The sequence below is a fragment of the Larimichthys crocea genome, chromosome XXIII (genome assembly GCF_000972845.2).
Source record: "Larimichthys crocea isolate SSNF chromosome XXIII, L_crocea_2.0, whole genome shotgun sequence".
Lineage (NCBI taxonomy): Eukaryota > Metazoa > Chordata > Actinopteri > Sciaenidae > Larimichthys > Larimichthys crocea.
This window is the reverse complement of record NC_040033.1, coordinates 14185097-14205191: the sequence shown is the minus strand read 5'-3', so window position 1 is coordinate 14205191 and position 20095 is coordinate 14185097. Positions and strand designations below refer to the sequence as shown.

The window sequence follows — 20095 nt, the reverse complement described above, 5'->3', positions numbered from 1 at the left end:
CAATGCGCTGCATTATTATTATTAACTAGGATAAACTGGTTGTGGGTCATCCAGGCAATGTCTCTATATCTTCATCTCCTTGTAGTTCCTTGTTGTCGACTGTAGTTGCTGAGGCTGATATAACCTGAAATATATTTGTGTCCAAGTTTGCTGTCTGCTGTGGTGTAAAACATTTTCAAATAGTTGTTAATAACTATTAGATACAAGTTATTCAAATGAATCCAAAAAACATGATTTTCGCACAGCATTCAAGGTATCCAGTGTCTTTATTCTGTCACTCTTACTGTCACTGTTACTGTGTATTGGTTTTGGTTTGAACCATGATTGCAATATGCTGGTGTCTGCAGTCTTAACTAAAAAATTGACACCATAAGTGAGATGTCAGCGACTCTGAAGCGTCCATCCGTTCAGTCCGCACCAACTCCGACCTCTAGTATGGTCGTCACGCTTTGGAACCAGCTATTCTGTCAGCAGAACAGGTCCTGAGGTTCTGCAAAGACAGCAGCTGGCCAAGCTAACGCTGAAATCAGAAATGCTTTGATCAAAACTGATATTTCATCATAATATTAGTTATATGTCATATAACAATTAACAAGAATTATCATCCTTTTTGACCTTTTTTTTACAATGACTAAATTGCTGCCATGATAGTTATGATCTTTTTTCTATACAACCTCTCCCCTTTCGTGGCTCCATGGCAGAGTATTAACCACTGCATGCATTACAAGACTATTGCTCCAATAATAGGCTACTGTGTCAACCAGTCAAATCAATCTATGAATCTATTTAGAAAATGCCCATCTCTGGGAGAATATTACCATCTCAGTCAACCAGACAAATACACAGATAAACACATGTAAATATATTCACTCATTCTCGTGTATGTCAACATACTTGTACACACATGAAGGCACACAAGCACTTTAGGCACAAATTGGACGGTGACACCCAAGGTGCGCATGCGCACACATACACACACACACACACCCACACACACAGGCACACTGACAGACATGCAATTAGAAAGTCGGTATGTTGAATACCAAACAGTCTAAATGCGACAAGCGCAGACACAAGCCAAATAACCCAGACAGCCAGCAGTCTAATAGTGTAGATGAAGTCAGATGTAAGAGTCTATATGTATCAGTTAGTCTGTCCGTGTCTGCATTGATCACGCAGCAGGCGGCTCAATACCTGTCTCTAACTTTCTCTTTCTGCCTGTCTGTTTCCTTTTACTTCGCTTTGTCTTTTTCTCTCTGTTCAACCCCCCACCAATCACAGATCTATCGACACTCATCAACAGAATGGAAAGGGAGTCTGAGCTGCTTGTGCCCATGTTCAGTAGTGTGGTAGTGTGTATGTGTAGAACTTTAAAAGGGCTGTTACCTGAGTGCGCAAGACCTCGTTTTGTAAACGACTGGCCTGGGCAGACTAATAACTGAAATAACACTTTTTTACTTTTATTTCTTATTATTTTAAGACATTTTCATTTCAGTTCATTTAAGTGCAATGGGTAGTTGCTTCTATTTTACACATTGTAATGGATATATAAAAATAATTAAATATTGTCAATGCCCCTTTTATGAATGACACTCTCATTCAATGCAGATGAACAGTGAGTTTAAGGTGGAAATCATTTGTATATCTCCTTTATATATAAATAAGGGTCTGAAGGGGACAGAGCCGTGCCTCCATTAATCTGTAATCTGCCTTAATTGTAAAAAATCCTCTTGCTATTCTTAAATTTTCCTGGACGTTCTTTTTTTTATTAATCTTTTTATTAACTATGTCTTTCTTTTGCAGTTCAACTGATGAACAATTTCGCTGGAACGCTCAAGGTAAAGTTCACCATGACTGTTTGTACACACACACACACACACACACACACACACACACACACACAGATGCCCATATTGTTCAGCCATGCTTGTGAAGATATTTTTACCTGAACTGACTCCTTAAACCTTTTCCTTGCTGTTAAAGTTTTTTTTTTTCTTGAAAAGCTTACCAACGCTGACAGAATCTGGAGGCTTTTATATCTGTGACACATCTTGACTTGAAGGATTAGATTTATAGCCCCGACACCAACAAGGCCTGTTCCGCCTTGTGTCTGAGTGACATACTAGGAAAATTGTGTGTCAAGGAACATTTGAAATTTATACCATCAGCCCAGTAATATATGAGCAGAAGCCCACCCACATACCTGATGGATTAAAAGCTGATTGCACACATAGATGCACACACACTCATAGTGTCACACTTAAATAAATATCACAATGGTTAAGTGGTTCCAGACCAAGGCCACTGTTGGTCTTGAGGGCCCGTGTTAAATCTGCATGTTTAAAGACCACAAGCACACACTCTGCCTGTTTTTCTCATTCAGCTGCTGCTTATTTGCACACAAATTCCCAAATATACTCACACACACTTAACATTGAATCATCTACAATTTTTTGAACAACTTCATTTCCAGTCAGGTAGCTCTCATGGTAGACTTATCAGGGTCCTTTCCAGCATATAATCCAAATGTTCTACAGCTCATAACCTAGTCGTAATGTGTAGCATTTTACGGACTGTGAGAGCAGACGATTGAGGTCGCAGCTAAGAGGGATCTCATTCATCTCTCTGCCTCTTTTCCTCTCTCTTTCTCACTATTACTTGTCTTTGTGTCTTTCTGTGTCTCTCATCCTCTTTTCTCCTTCACAGCGGATGGACAAAAGGATATCGAGGACGAGTTGACCACAGGTTTAGAGTTGGTGGATTCCTGCATTCGCTCCCTCCAGGAATCAGGAATACTTGACAGTGGAGAACGTAAGTGCACTTATCAGCAAAATCGTGTGCATATGTAACCAAAGCAGTACTGCCACCCAAACAAAACTTTCAATTTAAGAGCATAAAGGTGCAAACAAAATTCAATTTCAGTTTCTGTGATTTTATAAGATCCGTTTGTTCTTTTGCAGACAGAAATGTATTATTTTTCAGAACTGTGTTAACACATGACAGGTAAAAATCAAGGTTAACTTGCAGGCTCGTATAAACAAACCTGTTGCTGCTTCAAAGGGGTTATGAATCTTATTTTTAATTGTCATGCACAGTCACTCAATAAACAGAGTTAGTGTGGGGGGACGAATATCCAGGCAATCTCAATAAAAATTACACCTGTGGTTGGTTTAAACACTGAAGAATTATGGTGTGTATGGTTTTGGTAATTATTTTTGTTTTACTGAATGGAAAGGAGAAAATGTGCTCTTATTAGTCCCTGAGGCTAGTAGATATCTGGCACTAAGTGCAGCAATTCCCTGTATTAATATTGAGCTCTTATTCAGATTTAATTTCTATTTACTGTAAGCAAGTTGAGTCAAGGGAGAATTTGTTCCAGATGAACTATAAGTATAGTATATAGTAAAATGTATAGTTGGATTGTCGTATATTCAGTGGTGATGCAGTTGAAGATGTTTGAAGAAAAACCAAGACGACACTGTCTTAGTTGCATAACAAATTGATTACAATAAGTTCAGTATCGTAATCAAGTAAAACGTTACTTGGAGAGCCTCCAGCCGAATAATGAAACTCTGCTGAACTATGCGGGGCAAGCCCTTATATACAGTGGAGGTTATGCTCCCAAAACATGCAGTCAGAGTCAACAATACTATAACTCTTGTGTAAGAGAGGGACAGAGGAAAAGAGAGGCCCCTAAAAAAAAAACACCACATGGGACCCGAGACACCTGATCCCACATGACTCCCTCAACTTACATTGCAACAAAAACATCAACACACTTGACAGTGGCGCCACCCTGGCAGTTATTCGGTACTCCTATCCAAATAACTCCAAAATAACAGCTAGCGACACAGACAAGTATCTCAATGTAAACCATTTGTACATAAGAGTACTAGTATTAGTATGTAACTATGCATCTATGTGCAGACACCTCAGGATAATATCACAGTAGATGATGATTGAAAATATGAATATATTCTTTACGCAGAACTAATTATTCCTAAAGCTTAATTCATGACTATAAATGTTCTTCTATGAGCAGACAAAAATGTAATTGCTCCTTTGGTGTGGAAACATACAACACACAAACTCGCCCTGCACCAACAACTGTCCAATTTCAAGCAGCTTTTCCATCCTGCAGGCCTTCTATTCTGATAAAGCAACACAAAGCATGAGATTGAATGAGAGGTGGCCTGTGTATGAAGTCTTGCTAAATGTGCGTGGCATTTTCCTTGCAGGTCATTGGTTTTGGATCAGTGCATTCCCATTTTACGTATTGTCTGCTGACCTTTTTGATAGTTGATATTGCTTTAATGGATGGCATTTTGAGAATTTACACTTTACACGTTGCTAAGTGCATTTGTACGGAAGAGTTTACTCATATTATACCATAGATTTTAACATTTGTCCTTCCTTATACTATTAGAATGGGCTGACCAGTGTGGAGCATCTACTTAATATGTGTGCATGCACACTTGAACACACACTACAGCTCATACAGTGCATGCAGATTATGAATTGTGGGATAGCACACAAGGTGGACGGGATAGAATTTGAACATTTTCCTCAAAATTGCTGTTGATAAGAAGCAAGTTGCATGTTCAACCGCGTGCAGAACAGTGGAAAACCATGTCGTATAATTTGATTCTTATCTCGCTTGTAGGGAGGGCCTTGAGTTTCTGTCACTCCTGCTTTATCTGCGTGCAAATAAATGGCACCTCATTGTGAGCACTCGTATTGTGGGTGCGTGTGTGTAAACATTTCATAAAATGAGTAAGAACCTCATAATTTGTTGCTGCTGACATATTCATATTTTCAATGTGAGAGTCTCTATTTCGCTCTAGAGAGAATCTCTTTTCACTCAACAGAGACATGAAAGGATCTAAAGCCCCTCTAGCGACAGTGTTTTTCATTACACACACTTAGAGCAGATGCGTGCACACACTTACTATCACACAAGCACATCATCTTCCAAATGCACTAACTGTTTCTCCATTGACCGGCCTAATAAAGTTTCTATCATCTGGCCATCCAAGACAAACAATATTTTGCTTGACGCATACAAACACGAAAACAAGCGCGTACACTTTTTTGTCACACAGTGCACGCACTGTAACAAACACCGAGGCTGAGTGATGATGAGTTTGGGAGCTCCCACTCAGTCTGCGTAACACTGAGTGCTGTTTAATAATTCATTAAAAGTAAGGGATGAATCGAGATGAGAAAAGACAAGTCTTTTGTGAAGGCAAGAAGCAGAGGAGCTGATCTTAGTTCACAACGCACAGACTCGCTGGGAGAAAAAGATTCCGTGGGAAGAGCGAGAGAGGGAGAGAGATAGAGAGAGCAACCAAATAGATATGGGAGAAGAATAATAAGGGACTTTTGTTATTTTGGGGGAAGAAAGAAACATGCCAGTAAGCCCTAGGGAAGACACTTATTGTAGACTTCATCAGGGCATATTCATGCTATTTAGAAATAGCAAAACGACAAAGAGACATCCAAGCTTCTTCATCCTGTGCAACTTTCACTGCACCTCTTATACATTTGATATATGTATTCAGAAGGGGAGAGAGACTAAATATAGCAAATTAGTGAAATATTTACATATTGCTTAGTGAACAGGTCACAGACCTAACTGCTCTTCAATAAAACCAAACCATACACATATACTCACATACAGATAACCTACATAACCACTGACTTTGGAGTGTTTTGCTTCCTTCGGTTCACCTCATTACTCCAAAGACAGCTGAGGAGGTGGTAGTCCATCTTAAAAACTGCCTTATGATGTTCTTATTCCCAATCAATACAAGCTTTATGTGCACAGCAGGAATTGGACAGAGCGGATTATTATTTGATGCCACAGCAGTGACTGCTCGAGGTAGTAGGAATGCCGCTGCTTCTAAACTGGCTGGAGGTTTGTGTGTGTGCGTGCGCGCGCGTGTGTGTGTGTGTGTGTGTGTGTGTGTGTGTGTGTGTGTGTGTGTGTGTGTGTTCTTATAGTCTGAAGCCGTTTCGGTTCAAAGAGACCTCTATGTTAATATTTTAATGGTGCTTAGGCTATTAAAGTGTATGCACGGTGAACTGAGTGTACGCCAGCTATATTCGTATATCCTGCAAACAACAACAGCAGAAAAAAAAAACATTGCTTAATGATTCATTCCGAACTTCTTTATATCACACACAAGAGGTCAAGTGAAGTTGTTTGCTCAAGTCAACGGTACAAAGTAAAAACCAACATGTTTGGGGTGGTAACAAATAAGTTATTAGGTGTTCCGACGATTACAACTTTCTTCTTTTCAGCCCTCCTCCTCCCAGCCTCTCAATCTCCCTACTCCTCCTCCTCCTCCCATTCTCTCTGTTCCTCTGTTTCTCTTTCCCTTTGCTAATAAATTATGTATGCCATCTCCAACTCACAGAGTGCTGCACTGCTGCACTATCTGCTCTAAATTGCTGCTCTCTCTCTCTCTCTCTCCCTCTTTCTCTCTCTCTTCACAATTTCACTCTTCGTCTCTCAATCTTTCCCCTTCACGCCCCCTCTCTTTCTCACTCTTAATCTCTCTCCTCACTTTCTCACTCTCTCTCTCTCTCTACACACACACACACACACACACACACACACACACACACACACACACACACACACATAATACTCAACTCAACCCCCACCTCCCACCCATCCATACACTGTTCCTGTCTCTATCGGTAGGACCGGCACTTCTTTCCCAGAGTTCCTTGCAGCTCAACTCCACCCCGGAGGCTTCGCTTCAGTACTCTGCCAGCTACCATAGCAACCAGACCCTCGCCCTTAGCGACAGCATCTCCGCAGCAACTCCTCAGCGCAGCGGGCAGGTTGGAGGAGCCGTGCACAGCTACAACCAGGTAAGAAGTGCTGCTGTATACAGATGATAACGAGAATGCATGATTGATGATGATGATGGAAAAAGTCAACTGGACAAAAATTCTTACACCGGCCGTTTTTGTAAGCATAAGCGTTTGGAAAAGTTGTACAGCAGGCTGATCACTGGAGAATTTTAATGATTGACATCAGAGAAGTTTGACTGTGAAGGTAACTCACCTTAAGTGAGTTTTCCACAGTTTAGCTGTACAGTGCAGATGCATTGAAGGCATGCAGGCCTTTGAGGACCAGCATATCGTTGTGATATACTTTGTGCTGATTTTCCGATCCTTCGCTCCTCAGTTTTTCCGTCACCAGCTGAGCGAACATTGCTTCTTTTTTTCTCTACCCTGCTTTTTTCATGCACTGTTTTGCACAGCGCTTCTCCAGCTACATTCAACTCAGACTCTCATGTGGATTTGTTTGACATCACAGTTGAGTCTAGTCGATCATGTGTAATAAGTACGTATTCATACAGAATCCCATTTTTCAAGTAGTTTAGTCCAGTGACTACAAGGAGCTTTTCAAACAATTCTTAGCATTTCTCTGTATATGGGAAGACTTTTTTTTCATTTGGTTAGACAAATTCATTAAAGCTGTTCAGAAGGAGACAGGTAATCAGATGCTCAGAGACCAAAATGAGGAGATGATTAAATGCACACAGAGACAACTCAGCGAGTGTCTCGTTCATAAAGACCTGCGAAATAAAGCTAAAGACAAAGACACATATTAATCACCGCAGTGTGCTGATGAAGAGGAAAAACCCTCCCAAATTAGTTTCCAGCGTACAGGAGGCAATTATTTCCAATTGTAATGTCTTTAACGTATCAATGGTAAAATGGGCACTGTACACATGCACTTTCAAACCACCCACACATCTGCTAAATCAGTGAGCAGCTGCAGTGCTTCATTAAAATATATTGCCAGAGTCTGAGGCAAATGTTCCATATATATAGATGGATTGAAAGTAAGAGGAAATATTTCAGGTCAATAATTATGAACCAGATAATTATTTAGAGAGCATCACAGCTCTTTAAGAATATCTTTTATCTCTCTTTGCAAATACCCACGCATCTTTCTGAGTATGTTTTTCCATCTGCGAATTGAATGGGTGTTTGTTTTGTGTGGTGTTAGTTTCTCATTGGATGCGCTTGTGCATATCAGTGTGTATATGTTTCCTCATGTACGTGTGTCAGTAGCAAGAGAAAGGTGAAGGAGGTGACATCGGTCTTTGTAAACATTCATTCATTTCCCCCCTACAGTCACACCGAAGCTCATTTCAGAGCTGGTTTCAGAGAAAACTCTCATTCCTTCCCTTAATAAATAAGAAAGACAGGGGCCAAGGACAGAAAGATAGAAGAAACAGATAGACTGGCATATAGATGGATGGACAGATAAGGCAAGATGAGTTTTTGTTCAGTCTGTATTCGGTATTTCTAATATTTCTTGTCCTCTGTTTGCCTTGTATTGCAGTGTTTCTGTCCTCTTTTCCCTCCTCTCGTCTTCCTTCCCTGTCCTCTCTGCTCACCATCTCTGTCTATGTGAGCATGAGTGTGTGTGTATGTGTGTGTGTGTGTGTGTGTGTGTGTGTCTCTGATATTTTTTGGCTTGTCAGTGTAATGGGGCCAGTGTTGTCAGTAGTGGTTGTTTCTCATGAATAGCTTTGCAGCCTTACGCATGCCAGTGCTGCAAGATCGGCAGGTGCAGCTTGCATGCCTGTGCATATACGCAATAGGGAGGTAAGGTTCATTCATGTGTGTACATGGGTGTTTAAAGTTGGCACAAGTAACTGTTTTAGGGAGAGTGAGAAAGAAAGTGAAAGGTCTAGCATGTTGCTGCTCTTCTGTAGGGTATTTATAACCCTGAGAGGCCCTGTTTTAATAATGCATGGATACATGGCACCTCAAACATCCCAGTGTTTTACTGGAGGAGAAAAGAAGCAGCACTGCAAGATGACATAGAGTGGGATTGAGAAAGCTCTCTCCCGCACACAGTGTTTCAGGCTTTTTATCTATTAGTGTCACCTCAGCCAACAATTCATCTATACTTATCACTTATTTACTCAGTGAATAACCCATCCAGCTGTTTATCTATTCATTCACCAACTCATCAGTCTGTAGTCCATTTCCGTGTCACTTAATCTCAATGACTGTAGCACATCCGCAGTGTTGAACACAATCTAGTAACATAAACCATTAATAGGGTTCTTAAACTCAGTTTTGTGGCCTGCATCTCATCACTCTTAGGTCTCTCACTTGGCTTCATAACCTACTAAACTAACTCAGGGGACTTATATAGCAGATTTTTTATGGTGCACACTGTTCTGGATAGTGGCTCCCATCCTGATTAAGATGTCTCTCTGACTGTTTATAGACACTTTGATAAACCGCTCTCTAATAACACTCAAAAATGCAAATCAAATACCATTGTATACATAAAGTACTTTTACACATGCATTTACCATAAGTTTCATTAACAACTCAAATAATCATGAATGTTTCGATCACACAACATACTGGTTATTTTTGCAGTCTGAAATTACAGCAGCATGAGTGAAAGTAGTATGTGTGTAAGTCTTGGTAACACCAGGTTTGTTGCGGTGATGGTAACTGCTTAGTGACTCCTGGGACAGAAAGTTAATTCATAATAGATTAAGCTAAAAGGCCTGTCATCTAGATTTTTATGTTTCAGTAAAATATGTTTATAGTATTGTAAATAGGGGAAATAGAGCATGCTTTTCTGTTTTGTCGTCAGTGGGGCAGTTGAATGGCACCACTTTGAGTGATGTTTAGTTGTTACATTGTTTAGAGTTGATATTTTTAATAGTGTAACAGTTCACTCTACATGTGATTTAAAGATTCAGTCCATTTATTTGAATGGTGGAAAAAACCCTGAAAAACATTAAATATTTTGGAAACGAACTAATAATGTCCTCAAAGAGTTTTTGAAGTTTGGAGAAAGTTTTTACCTTGAACTTAAGACTGAGAGGAACATGTGCCTACTGTATTTATCATGAAAGACACAAATGTTCTTAATTGTTTGGACAGAGTTGTCATCAAAATAATGATTCATTTATGGAAGTTGTCAAAAGAATTAGACCCTGGCTTTTCAGTGGAACAATGTAAGAAAATCACGTTATGTGGAATCAAACTCCAGAGCTATTTAAAAGCATGCTATAAGGTTTTGTTAGTTTTGCCATTTTTATCTTCATGTCCACAGATTCACCGTCCAAGAGTACAGTTCACCACGTGTTTCGTAGTTGAGCTAGGTTAAGTTACAGCTTCCGTCAGGATTTCCTTCTTGTGTGTTGAGATCAGGGTGGATCTGGCAACTCAAGGTTGAATGCTATAGTCTGCCTTTTCAGCACTTCTGCACACACAAGAACGCATAGGAAGAAAGATACAGTGTTATGTTACTGAGTAAGAACATGCAAGAAGATACTGTATGTCTAAGGCTACTGTACCATACCTTACTGTATATTTTACTAAGTGTCCATTCTTTCAGACCTTATTGGGGTCTCTCTGCTTGTTTGCCTCCATAAACTGTGATCATCAGATTTTTGAGAAAGAGACTGCTAATCCACTCAGCCAGCGATAAATCAGTTTCCATGACCCCTCTGCAAACAAAGTAGTGCTGGAACCAGTGGCCTGTCACTGGCCTCTTTAGCAGGCATGCTTTGGCTTATCATAAAGCAGCAAAATATAAACTAGAGACTGCCATTGAACACAGAACAATATAAGAGATTGTGTGCCTGTGTCTGTTACTATATTTATCCTGGGAAGGTTTGCTGAGCAGACATGCTTTTTTTTTTTTTTCTACCAATCGTTCTGCACAATTATACAGCTGCATTCACACCTGGAAACTGTTATATACAAAGGATGTGTTCTCACATAACTCCGGATTGTTGATATGTGGGGGGAGGGGGTGTTTGAGCCTTGAGGTTTGAGACAATGGTTATTGGATGATCATGTGTTTGTCGTTATTGCATAGTGTACAGAGGTTATACATGTGTGTCTCTGCTTTAATGTACGTTTTCAAACAGTGTTGGACATACAGTATGCAGAACAAAGAGATACAGTATAATGACAAGCTAACAGTTTTGATATTCAAACCATTCATTTTTACCTCGTTGATAAAGCCAATCTAAAAATATGTGTGACGCGCTTGTATACAGTTGTGAGTATGAATATATTTAATGCTGAGAAACAGATGGTTTGAGTATGTAAAGTTCTCTGACTGCCCGAGATCACTGCTCATAACTACAGTATACGCAGTGATGACGGTGGTCCAAGGTGACTCAGTGAATGTGTGCATGCATAATGTGGCCTTGTACAACTGCAGCCATGTCAGGCTAGTAATAATGTATTTGAATCACCTTTACAGCTTTAAGCATCAACATAAGGCTATATGAGGCTCAGGGGAGCACTGGCATATGCTCACCCCCACTGTCTCTGCAGACTAAGGAGAATATATTAGGATCGAGCAGCATGTGATGTGTGGTAGAAAGACATTTCGTGCTCTACCTTTGCCTCACACACTGGCACACAACTTTTCATCTGTAAAATATGAATTCCTTTTAAACAGAGCTCAAAATGAAGAGCGAACTGCTTCTGCTGACTTTAATTGTCTGATATTCACAGATTATTTTACCATACAAAATCAATATGAGGGGAATTAATAGCAAAGTTCTTTGTCTTACTCTTTTATCTAATGAATTTTAACAACACACTCCGTTATCTTAAGCATTTATGAATATGGGGGTTTGTGTGATGACAGATATATTAAGACATGAATATACTATGGACTGTGTAATCCATCTCTCCACTTTGAGTAGGTGGCTTTGTGACAAATGATTTCAGTCAGCTGAGCTCCTAGGACTTCATGGTCTGCTTCTATGAGTCTCTTTGAATCTCCCCTCTGTTTTCTTTGGGGATTTCATTACTAGCAGCTTTAGGTTCATTCTCCTCAAAGGTTTGCCTGAAGTCATTGTTCATAAAAGTTTTTGATGGCAGCTACTACTACTTTATTCTTTTTTATCCCATTTTTATTAACGGTCTCTCCTTTCTCTCCTTCCAACTTCTCACTCTCCCACTAAACCCTCCCTCTATTCATCCTTTCTTCCCTGCCATGACTCTTCTTCCCTTACTTGCTATGTGTTCCCACACATCCCCTTAGGTGACATCTAGTCGTGCAGCCCAGCAGCAACAATCACAATCTGGTGCAGGGTCAGGTAAGAACTCACCTCTCCTTCTCTTCCTTGCTCTTCTCTGTCTCTCAATATGGATATACATTTTCTTTATAATAAAGTAATCTAACATAGCATGAAGAGCTGTGGATACACAGAGATACCATTCGAAGACACTGACAGACATGTATGAGAAACGCTACTGGTGGAATGTTTTTAGAGCCTGTAGTATGTATAATTTCCTCACATGTTGTATTGCTTCTCCATAATTTAAAAACAGGCTTCAGTGCCTATACAGTAGTACATATTTTTAACTTAAGTCAAATAAAATACTCTATATCCATCCATCCATCCATCCATTAATCTGGGGGGCAGTTCATTGTAGCAGCAGGTTATGCAAGGTAGCCCAGATGTCCCTATCCCCCACGGTTTTTCCACCCCTGGTTCCAAAGCCAGATATACAGTATAATCTGACATGTTCTGGGTCTGCCCTGGGGTTTCTTACCAGTTGGAACTGCCTGGAAAACCTCCAAAGGAAGGTTCCCAGGAGGCATCCTAATCAGATGCCTGAACCTCAACTGGCTTCTTTTGACATGAAGGAGCAGCAGCTCTACTCTGAACTCCCTCCAGATGTCTGAGGTCTTACCCTGTCTCTAACAGTGGTCCCAGCCACCCCACAAAGAAAAAATCATTTCTGCATTTTGTATCCGTGATCTCATTCTTTCGGTGGCGTGTTGACTTCCTGCTCACAATATGAACTCAGTTTTCACTGTGATTGTATCAGGACTGGGTGACATGTAACCCCAGTACCCCATGTCTGTACAGAAGACTCACTGGGGGACATGGTTGCAAGCCTTCTCCAAGTCCACAAAATACATGTAGACAGGATGAGCAAACTCCCAGTACCCCTCTAGTAACCTAGCAAGGGTTAAAAAGCTTATCTACTGTTTTATGACCAGTACAAAATTTGCAGTGTTCTCTCTGAAAGTGATGTTCTGAGGCACCTACTTTCAAGCATCTTGGTATAAGCCAGCACATCAAGTCAGCAGTCCTTCCCTGCTGTCCTCCAGGATACATGCACAATTCTTCTGGAGGTGGGATTTAGAAGACATCATGGACAATTCCTTCAGCCAGCTGTTCCAAGTTTACCCTCACTACACATTTCTGTGACATTTCTAATATCTAATGATATGACCTCAAATTTGATCACCAAACCAGGTATTCTAATACCAAGTACACCTATAAATCACTGTATGGTTAACAAAGTACAACTCGGGTTCAGATCAGTCAGTCCCAATCATTCCCATTCAGGTTTCTCTATTGTTGCCCATGTGAGCATTGAAGTCTCCCAGAAGAACAATTGAGTTCTTAGATAGTATGCTTTCCAGGACTTTATTTAGAGACTGCAAGAAGGCTGGATATTCTCAACTATCGTTTTCTGCAAATGCACATACAACAGTCAAAACCTTCCTGTCAGTGAAGTAACACTCTTGTTCTCTGGGGAGAACTGCAACCACACTACACATAGATCTGGCTAAAGGCTTACTTAAACATAATAGCAGACCATTATGCCCTGAATTAACTTTTATTTAAGTCTTGTATTTCGACTTCAGTGTTGTGTAGAGCCAATTCTATGCTTTTGTCAGTCTCCCCTGAGCCAAACCTGTAGCCTTTTACACATTTTTCTTGTGCCTGTTAGCAACCCACAGTAAAATGTCAGACTTGTGCTCCGAGATGACCCTCCTATATCTGTTCTCAGATCGTTGATGTCCGCCTCAGCACATTCAAACTCATTCTTCTGCTTCCTGTATTTATTGAGTTTTCTCTCCCTTCCCTTGTTCCCCAGGTATATACTACTCCAGCTCCACTTTACCTGCCCAGCGTGTCAGCTCCCCTCTGTCTGGAGGAGGAGGCTCAGGATCCGGTTCCCCCAGTAAACTCCAACGTCTGGGATCAGCCTCTGACACATCGGGGTATTCTACCACTCAGCGCCTGCCTTCCTCCTCTTCCTCTCCCAGCAAACAGTCTACTGCTAATCGCCTGGCCAAGTCATACAGGTAAAGAGGCCGCAGTTACTGTGACATTGATTTTGATGTATTGTTGATAATACTGGTAGTATAATGGAGTTCGAGTGTTTGAAGGTGGTGATGGCATTCATAGATCAAACAATGAAGAATAGAATAAAATACAATAGAAAAGGAAAATTGCATTTAGAGTTGATTTTTTTCCTGTGTATGCCGGTATGCAATGAATTTGCAATACTCGTACACTTAATGCACGATAGAGGCATACGACACTTTTTATATGTGAAATGGAGCAAATCATTATTTTTCAGATGAATTATTGTTACTTCGCCCGTTTGTCTTCTAGCACCACAGTTGCTGTGACAACAGCAGGAGGGGGTGGGTCTCCCCTGAGGGTTGCATCTCCGCCCAACTCTACAGCAGCAGGGGGAGGGGCCAGCTCATCATCGTCCCCTCTTCACCAGGTACGGTGTCACAGTATTACAACGTGGATGCCTGTCAAGAGGAAATGCAATTTGTGTCACCAGAGAATTGAATATGAAACTTTTTATGTGCAACATGCATTTAAATTGCATTACAAATGAATGAAACTAAGGCAACTGCAGCAGTGCTAGAGTCAATTATTATAACTCTATTCCTGTGAAATCAATATAAAAATTGCTGAATAACTGAATTATGTCTCACACTTGTGAGTGTGAATACATTTTATGAACATGTAATTGTTAGATCAAAGTATGTTGATTTTTTCCTGCGACCAGTTTAAATTAAATATTATTCTGACCTGGTTTGATTATCAGATTTCTTGGAGGAATTTATTTATTTTACTCAGAGCACACTTATCATATGGTTTTCCACACATTTACATTGTGTTTTTAACTACAGAGCAAGTTATTCTACAGACAATAGATCGAGAGTGATTTGACAGTGGCTATTATGTGCAGTATAATAGTATAAAGATTGCAGTATTTACAGTGGTAATTCCCATTATTAGCATTTTCTGAAGGGAGCTGTAATTGACAGTTGTACCATTCTGTTTAGGTATAATATTATATGGTCATAGTATTGATTGATGCCAAGCGGCTGGGTGTTAGAGGGAAGAATATATTCTTGTCCACTTTGTCAGATACTGTAGTTAATCATGACAAAGAACAGCATAGTGCAGTTCCAGAGCAATTCGAGTCATATCTTCAAACAAGAATCTATACAAGTCACTTTTAGTTATGTAATCTTTTCCAAATAGCTCCGTATCTAAACCCTGGTTTCTTAGGTATATTTGTTGGAAGTTTATATCTAATTTCTCTCACTATACTATGATGAGAAGTACTTCTAGTGCGGGGGTACTCAGCTTAGATTACATTCTTAACTCTTAAGTGGTTTAGACATGGTTTACACATAGTGCCAATTTCAAGTCCATTTTACAAAAGTTCCTCAGTTGGTTATAGATGAAAAGTAAATTGGCAAAGTAAATTGAAAAATAAATACATGTACAAACTGTTCCTTTCTAAACCACACAAATCGAAACATATCAACCCTGTCAGCTGGTACATATTTGGCTGCAAACACACTGTAATTTAACAAAAAGTAATTACACTAGTGTATAGACCTCAGAATGTACACTGATTGAGCTTGTTACAAAAATAAAAAAAATCTCCTGTTTTCACAGATGAGTTCAGGCATAGGGAGCTATGCCACTCTGTCTCCTAAGCGGCTGGCAGCTCACCACGCTTCTGACCAGTACAAGATCTCCCACGAGCTCTACGCTACTGCTACACTGCAGAGGCCTGGCAGTCTGGCAGGTAGGACTTTCCACACTAATGCAGCCTCACATACACATACACGTTTAAACCCAAACGTGTGCTGTGTCTTTTGGATTATGGTGTTTTTAAACTCCACTGTGAGTAGAAAAGGGATGTAAGAAAATCTTTCAATATAGCAATATTTTTGAGTGTTTGTATCAATGAGGCATTTGTGCTATAAGAGTAGAGATGCAATCTTGTATTTCAATACTGTACATTTGACTGCCATTCTGAGAAATGTCAAGTTCTACAATTAAGTCTATTAAATTGGCTTCTTTAATTCAGTCTTTAGAGTATCTACGCTATTTACTGGCAGCACTTGTACATACTGAAAGTGTACTTACTTTGCAAGAGGCATCAGGGCATCTTTGTGGTTGACCTTTATAAAGAAGCAAAAATGTCTGACTCGAATGAATGACTACCAGATAGAAGATTAAAACAGTTGAGATCCTAATTGCATCTTTCAATCAGATCTACTCGCTGTGAAGATATATTAGAATGATGCTGATCTTAATAAAAGCAGAATTCAGCCTTTTATTAGCTGCTGAAGTTTCATTGAATAGTGAACGGCTTTCTGTCATGACTACAAAATTGAGTTGGCTGAATGTCAAATTTGAAAATGTGTTTATGGTCCATAGTGTTGTAGTGTAAAATTTTATTTGAGGTTGTCTGTTTGTGCCTGTTTGAATTAAATACTCCACATAGTCCACTGTTTGAAGGACTTTAAATTCCCAAGGCTTGTATTACAAGTCCTATTCAGACTAAAAGTAGTTTTAGATAACCTTCTTCTCTCATTTGGCTTTACTTAAGTTTATGCTTTGTGCTTTAGAGCATGATGAGTAGTCACAATTCTTTGTAACTGCGGGCAAATTCTTTTGTGTGTTAGTTATCTTTCTTATGGCTCTTAAGGAATTTGGATTTTTATTATTATTCCATTTTTGTATGCCACTGAATTAACATATTCAGACTGATCCTACGTAAAAGCCAAATTGGTGTGTCTGTTACTTCTTCTCCTGCCACAGGTTGTTGATTTACCATAAATGAAATATTTGACATGACTAAACCAGGTGACAGTGCTTTAACGCTCTGGAGTAAGTTTAATTGATTCATCCTTTAAACTATAGGAGTTATATTGATGAAGACCATGACCTTCATGCTTTACCCCAAAGGCATAACTGTGATCTCGAAGCATGCCTGGGGTTTCATCTCTCCTGAAGACTTTAAATGATGAAGAAAAGGAATGTCTGTGCAGGAATGAGTCCCGATGGAAAAGAGATCTTAGACTCATTATAATTAGCAGACCTGGGTCATGTGGTAATCAGAATTTACTTTCATGTGCTCTGACTAGCACACTGTTGTTTACTGTATGAAACCAATTTATAGGCAACTTATCAATCCTGGAGATGCATGACATTAACTTTCAAATACTTAAATGTAATTGTCTATAATTCTGGTACTCACCATGTTTCCCCTGAATCATACCAACCTAGAATAATTTATAGATACTATTAGTCAGAGGTTTGCTTATTCCCGGTGGATGATAGTGGAAAGCACAGTACAGTTCCTCTGAGTAGCCTGTTTGGAGAGGTACTTAACAACTCTACAGCACCTACTCTACAGTGGAGTTAAGCTGCGTAAAACCGAAATCGCCTAAAAAGAGAAATTACCTCTCTTTGCTGCTTTCTCAGAAAATGGCTGGAGTGATACATTGTGTAGAAATATTGCCATTGTGGCTCAACAGTATAATACCCAGCTAGACAAAATTATTGACTGAAACCTGTAGCAAACAGTTATGAGTTAATGAAATTGAGCTTCCTTGACATTGACACTGACTTGGAGTTGACATTGGAGCCTTAGGCACAGCAATGATCCCTTGGATATTTAGATATATAGTCCAGTTCTATTTTTGATATGATTGGCCTACAAAAATACTGGAATGATATTTATCTTATTATCTTTTTATTATCTTTGATATTGACTCTTAACTTGACACATATACCACTTTCTGATTCTGAGTAGGTACTGAACATGGTTACATATGCAAGAGCAATATGTATCAATTTTTTACTGAAGGTGTAAATGTGCTTTCTTTTTAACTGTGCAAACAGGACCAACACATTAAGGGACCCGAGTTATATCTTACATTTTGTTATCCTTTTTAAATATTTTACTAAATCCAATGAAATCATTGGAGGGCATCTTTTTTTTCTCCCTCTTTTCTCTCTCTCTGCATCATTCTATCTCTTCTTCTTAAAGTTCCCTCTCCCTTTTGAAAGAAAGAGGTCAGTACATCCACCACAGGACCCTTGTGAGTCAAAAAAAATAAATGAATAAAGAAATAAAACCAACTCACCAGGACTTCAAAGATGAAAGGCAAAAAAAGGGAGAGAGGGAGCTGTGATGAGACATGCCGGTAATGGGTGTGTCCATGACTCTAATTAGTACTCCTTCATGCATATTCCGACAAACTCTCTCTCTCTTTCTTTGACTCTTCATCTTTCTGTTTGTCTTTTCTGTCTGGCTGCTTCTGGGTAGCAGTGACAGGAGGCAGCCTAGATTTTCGTTAGCAAGGCAGGTAAACAGGCCAGTCAGTTAACCACGCTGTCGAAAGGAGGACACAGTGGAACTCAATAGCCTCTTCGCCACAGCCATGCTTAAGACAGGCACATTGAGGCAAACCACTGCTTTCTTGTTCGCTAAAGTATATGGCAGTATATCCCCAAAGACACTTGCACCAGCCTACATAATACTGATCATCAGACTGCTTGATATAGGAGGTTTAGGATAATAACAGACTCCTGCTGTGTGTTTCTGTTTGAGTATTCACTCTGATTTGTCTTTAAAATACTCTCTTTGATTCGTCTTGTTTTACCAGACAGTTAAGACAAGAAATAGACACTGATCATGAGCTGCAACAAAAACTATAGCATGTCTGCACGCGCTTGATTCTACTGAAATGGCTGAGTGCTTCACAGGCATTGATTTTTGATACAGTCTGAAGGGTTGTGAGGTTTTAACTGTGTTAAGTTGATGGTGGATACACACGGAGGCTTGATTCAGAGTCTTGAAGCGCTGCACTCGTCCCCCTTCGTCCGCTGGAAAATCCTTGGCACGCGACTTCCTATCGACTGCGAGCTAATGTGATATGATATGACGTTAGCTCCACTGGACCATCTATCTTTCTCCCAGTCATTCACAGCTTTCTAAGTCTGTGTGTATATATATATGAGTATGAGCATGTCACCCAAGCCCTCCTGACTCATCTTTGTATTCCCCAGCCATCTCCCTTTTCTTCTCTTTCCTGATTTTAATTTTGCTCTGTGTTTTCAGAGCGAGGCCTTACATTTGTTCTGCTGTGTAATGAACAAATGCCTGCTGTCAATGTCTTTCTTGCTCTGTGTCTATGGGATTCCTGCCAAACACAGAGCAAGAGGGGGGACACTACATCTCATTACTTTATAGCTGACGACCAGCAATGTGTTCCGCGGAGATTAAAAAATGAAATACAGAGGCATTCCTCTTTCTTGCTCTTTTTTTTTTCTCCGCCTCTCTCTATCTCTGCCTATTTCTTCCTATCTCATGTGTCACTATGCATGTCTCTTTTTATTTTGCTGTCATTTCGTTTTGGACTTCTGATTTGGTGCATCTCTAACTCACTCACTCCTACTGCTCATACAAAACACATACACACACCATCACCCTTGTCTGTCTAGAATATAAATAGTGTTCTGACTGTCACTTGAAGCTCTGTAACAGCTGGAAAAAAAAAAAAAAAAAAGGTCCAGGGTGAAAATGGACAGGTCTAAAACTGGACTCATATAGGCGTGTTTTTTGTTGAATGAGTGCTGTTTTCCTCTTCTTTTCTTCCTTATCTTCATCATTGTTGCTGCCTTTCACTCACTATTTTCTTTTTGTCTCTGTTGGATATCTATCCATCATCTGCCACATTCATGTGTCCTTATTTATTTCTTTGTCCTCTTTTTCTTTCACATCCTCTATACATCTTGTTTTTGCCTTCTCCATCCTCTGTGGTTCTCATCACCGCCTTCCCATTACTCTTCCTTTCCATTCCCTGCATGAAATTGCAACCTATCTTCATCCTTACCTGTGCCACCTTTCCTTACCTCACGTACTGTACCTCTCCCTCACTGTGTCCCCTCTCTTTCATCCTCTCCCCTCCTGTCTTTCTTAA

General features: G+C 39.9%; 1 protein-coding gene across 2 annotated transcripts in view; it reads left to right on the top strand.

Moving 5' to 3' along the window:
• The window catches only part of ctnnd2a (catenin (cadherin-associated protein), delta 2a), a 249046-nt gene that overhangs the window by 120120 nt on the left and 108831 nt on the right, over positions 1-20095 (top strand). For both annotated transcript variants that reach the window (XM_027274434.1, XM_027274435.1), the window contains exons 4-10: positions 1804-1838; positions 2707-2811; positions 6710-6882; positions 12074-12128; positions 13930-14140; positions 14454-14571; positions 15771-15903. In XM_027274434.1, the coding sequence (XP_027130235.1) occupies positions 1804-1838; positions 2707-2811; positions 6710-6882; positions 12074-12128; positions 13930-14140; positions 14454-14571; positions 15771-15903 (830 nt within the window). The remainder of the gene's footprint in view (positions 1-1803; positions 1839-2706; positions 2812-6709; positions 6883-12073; positions 12129-13929; positions 14141-14453; positions 14572-15770; positions 15904-20095) is intronic.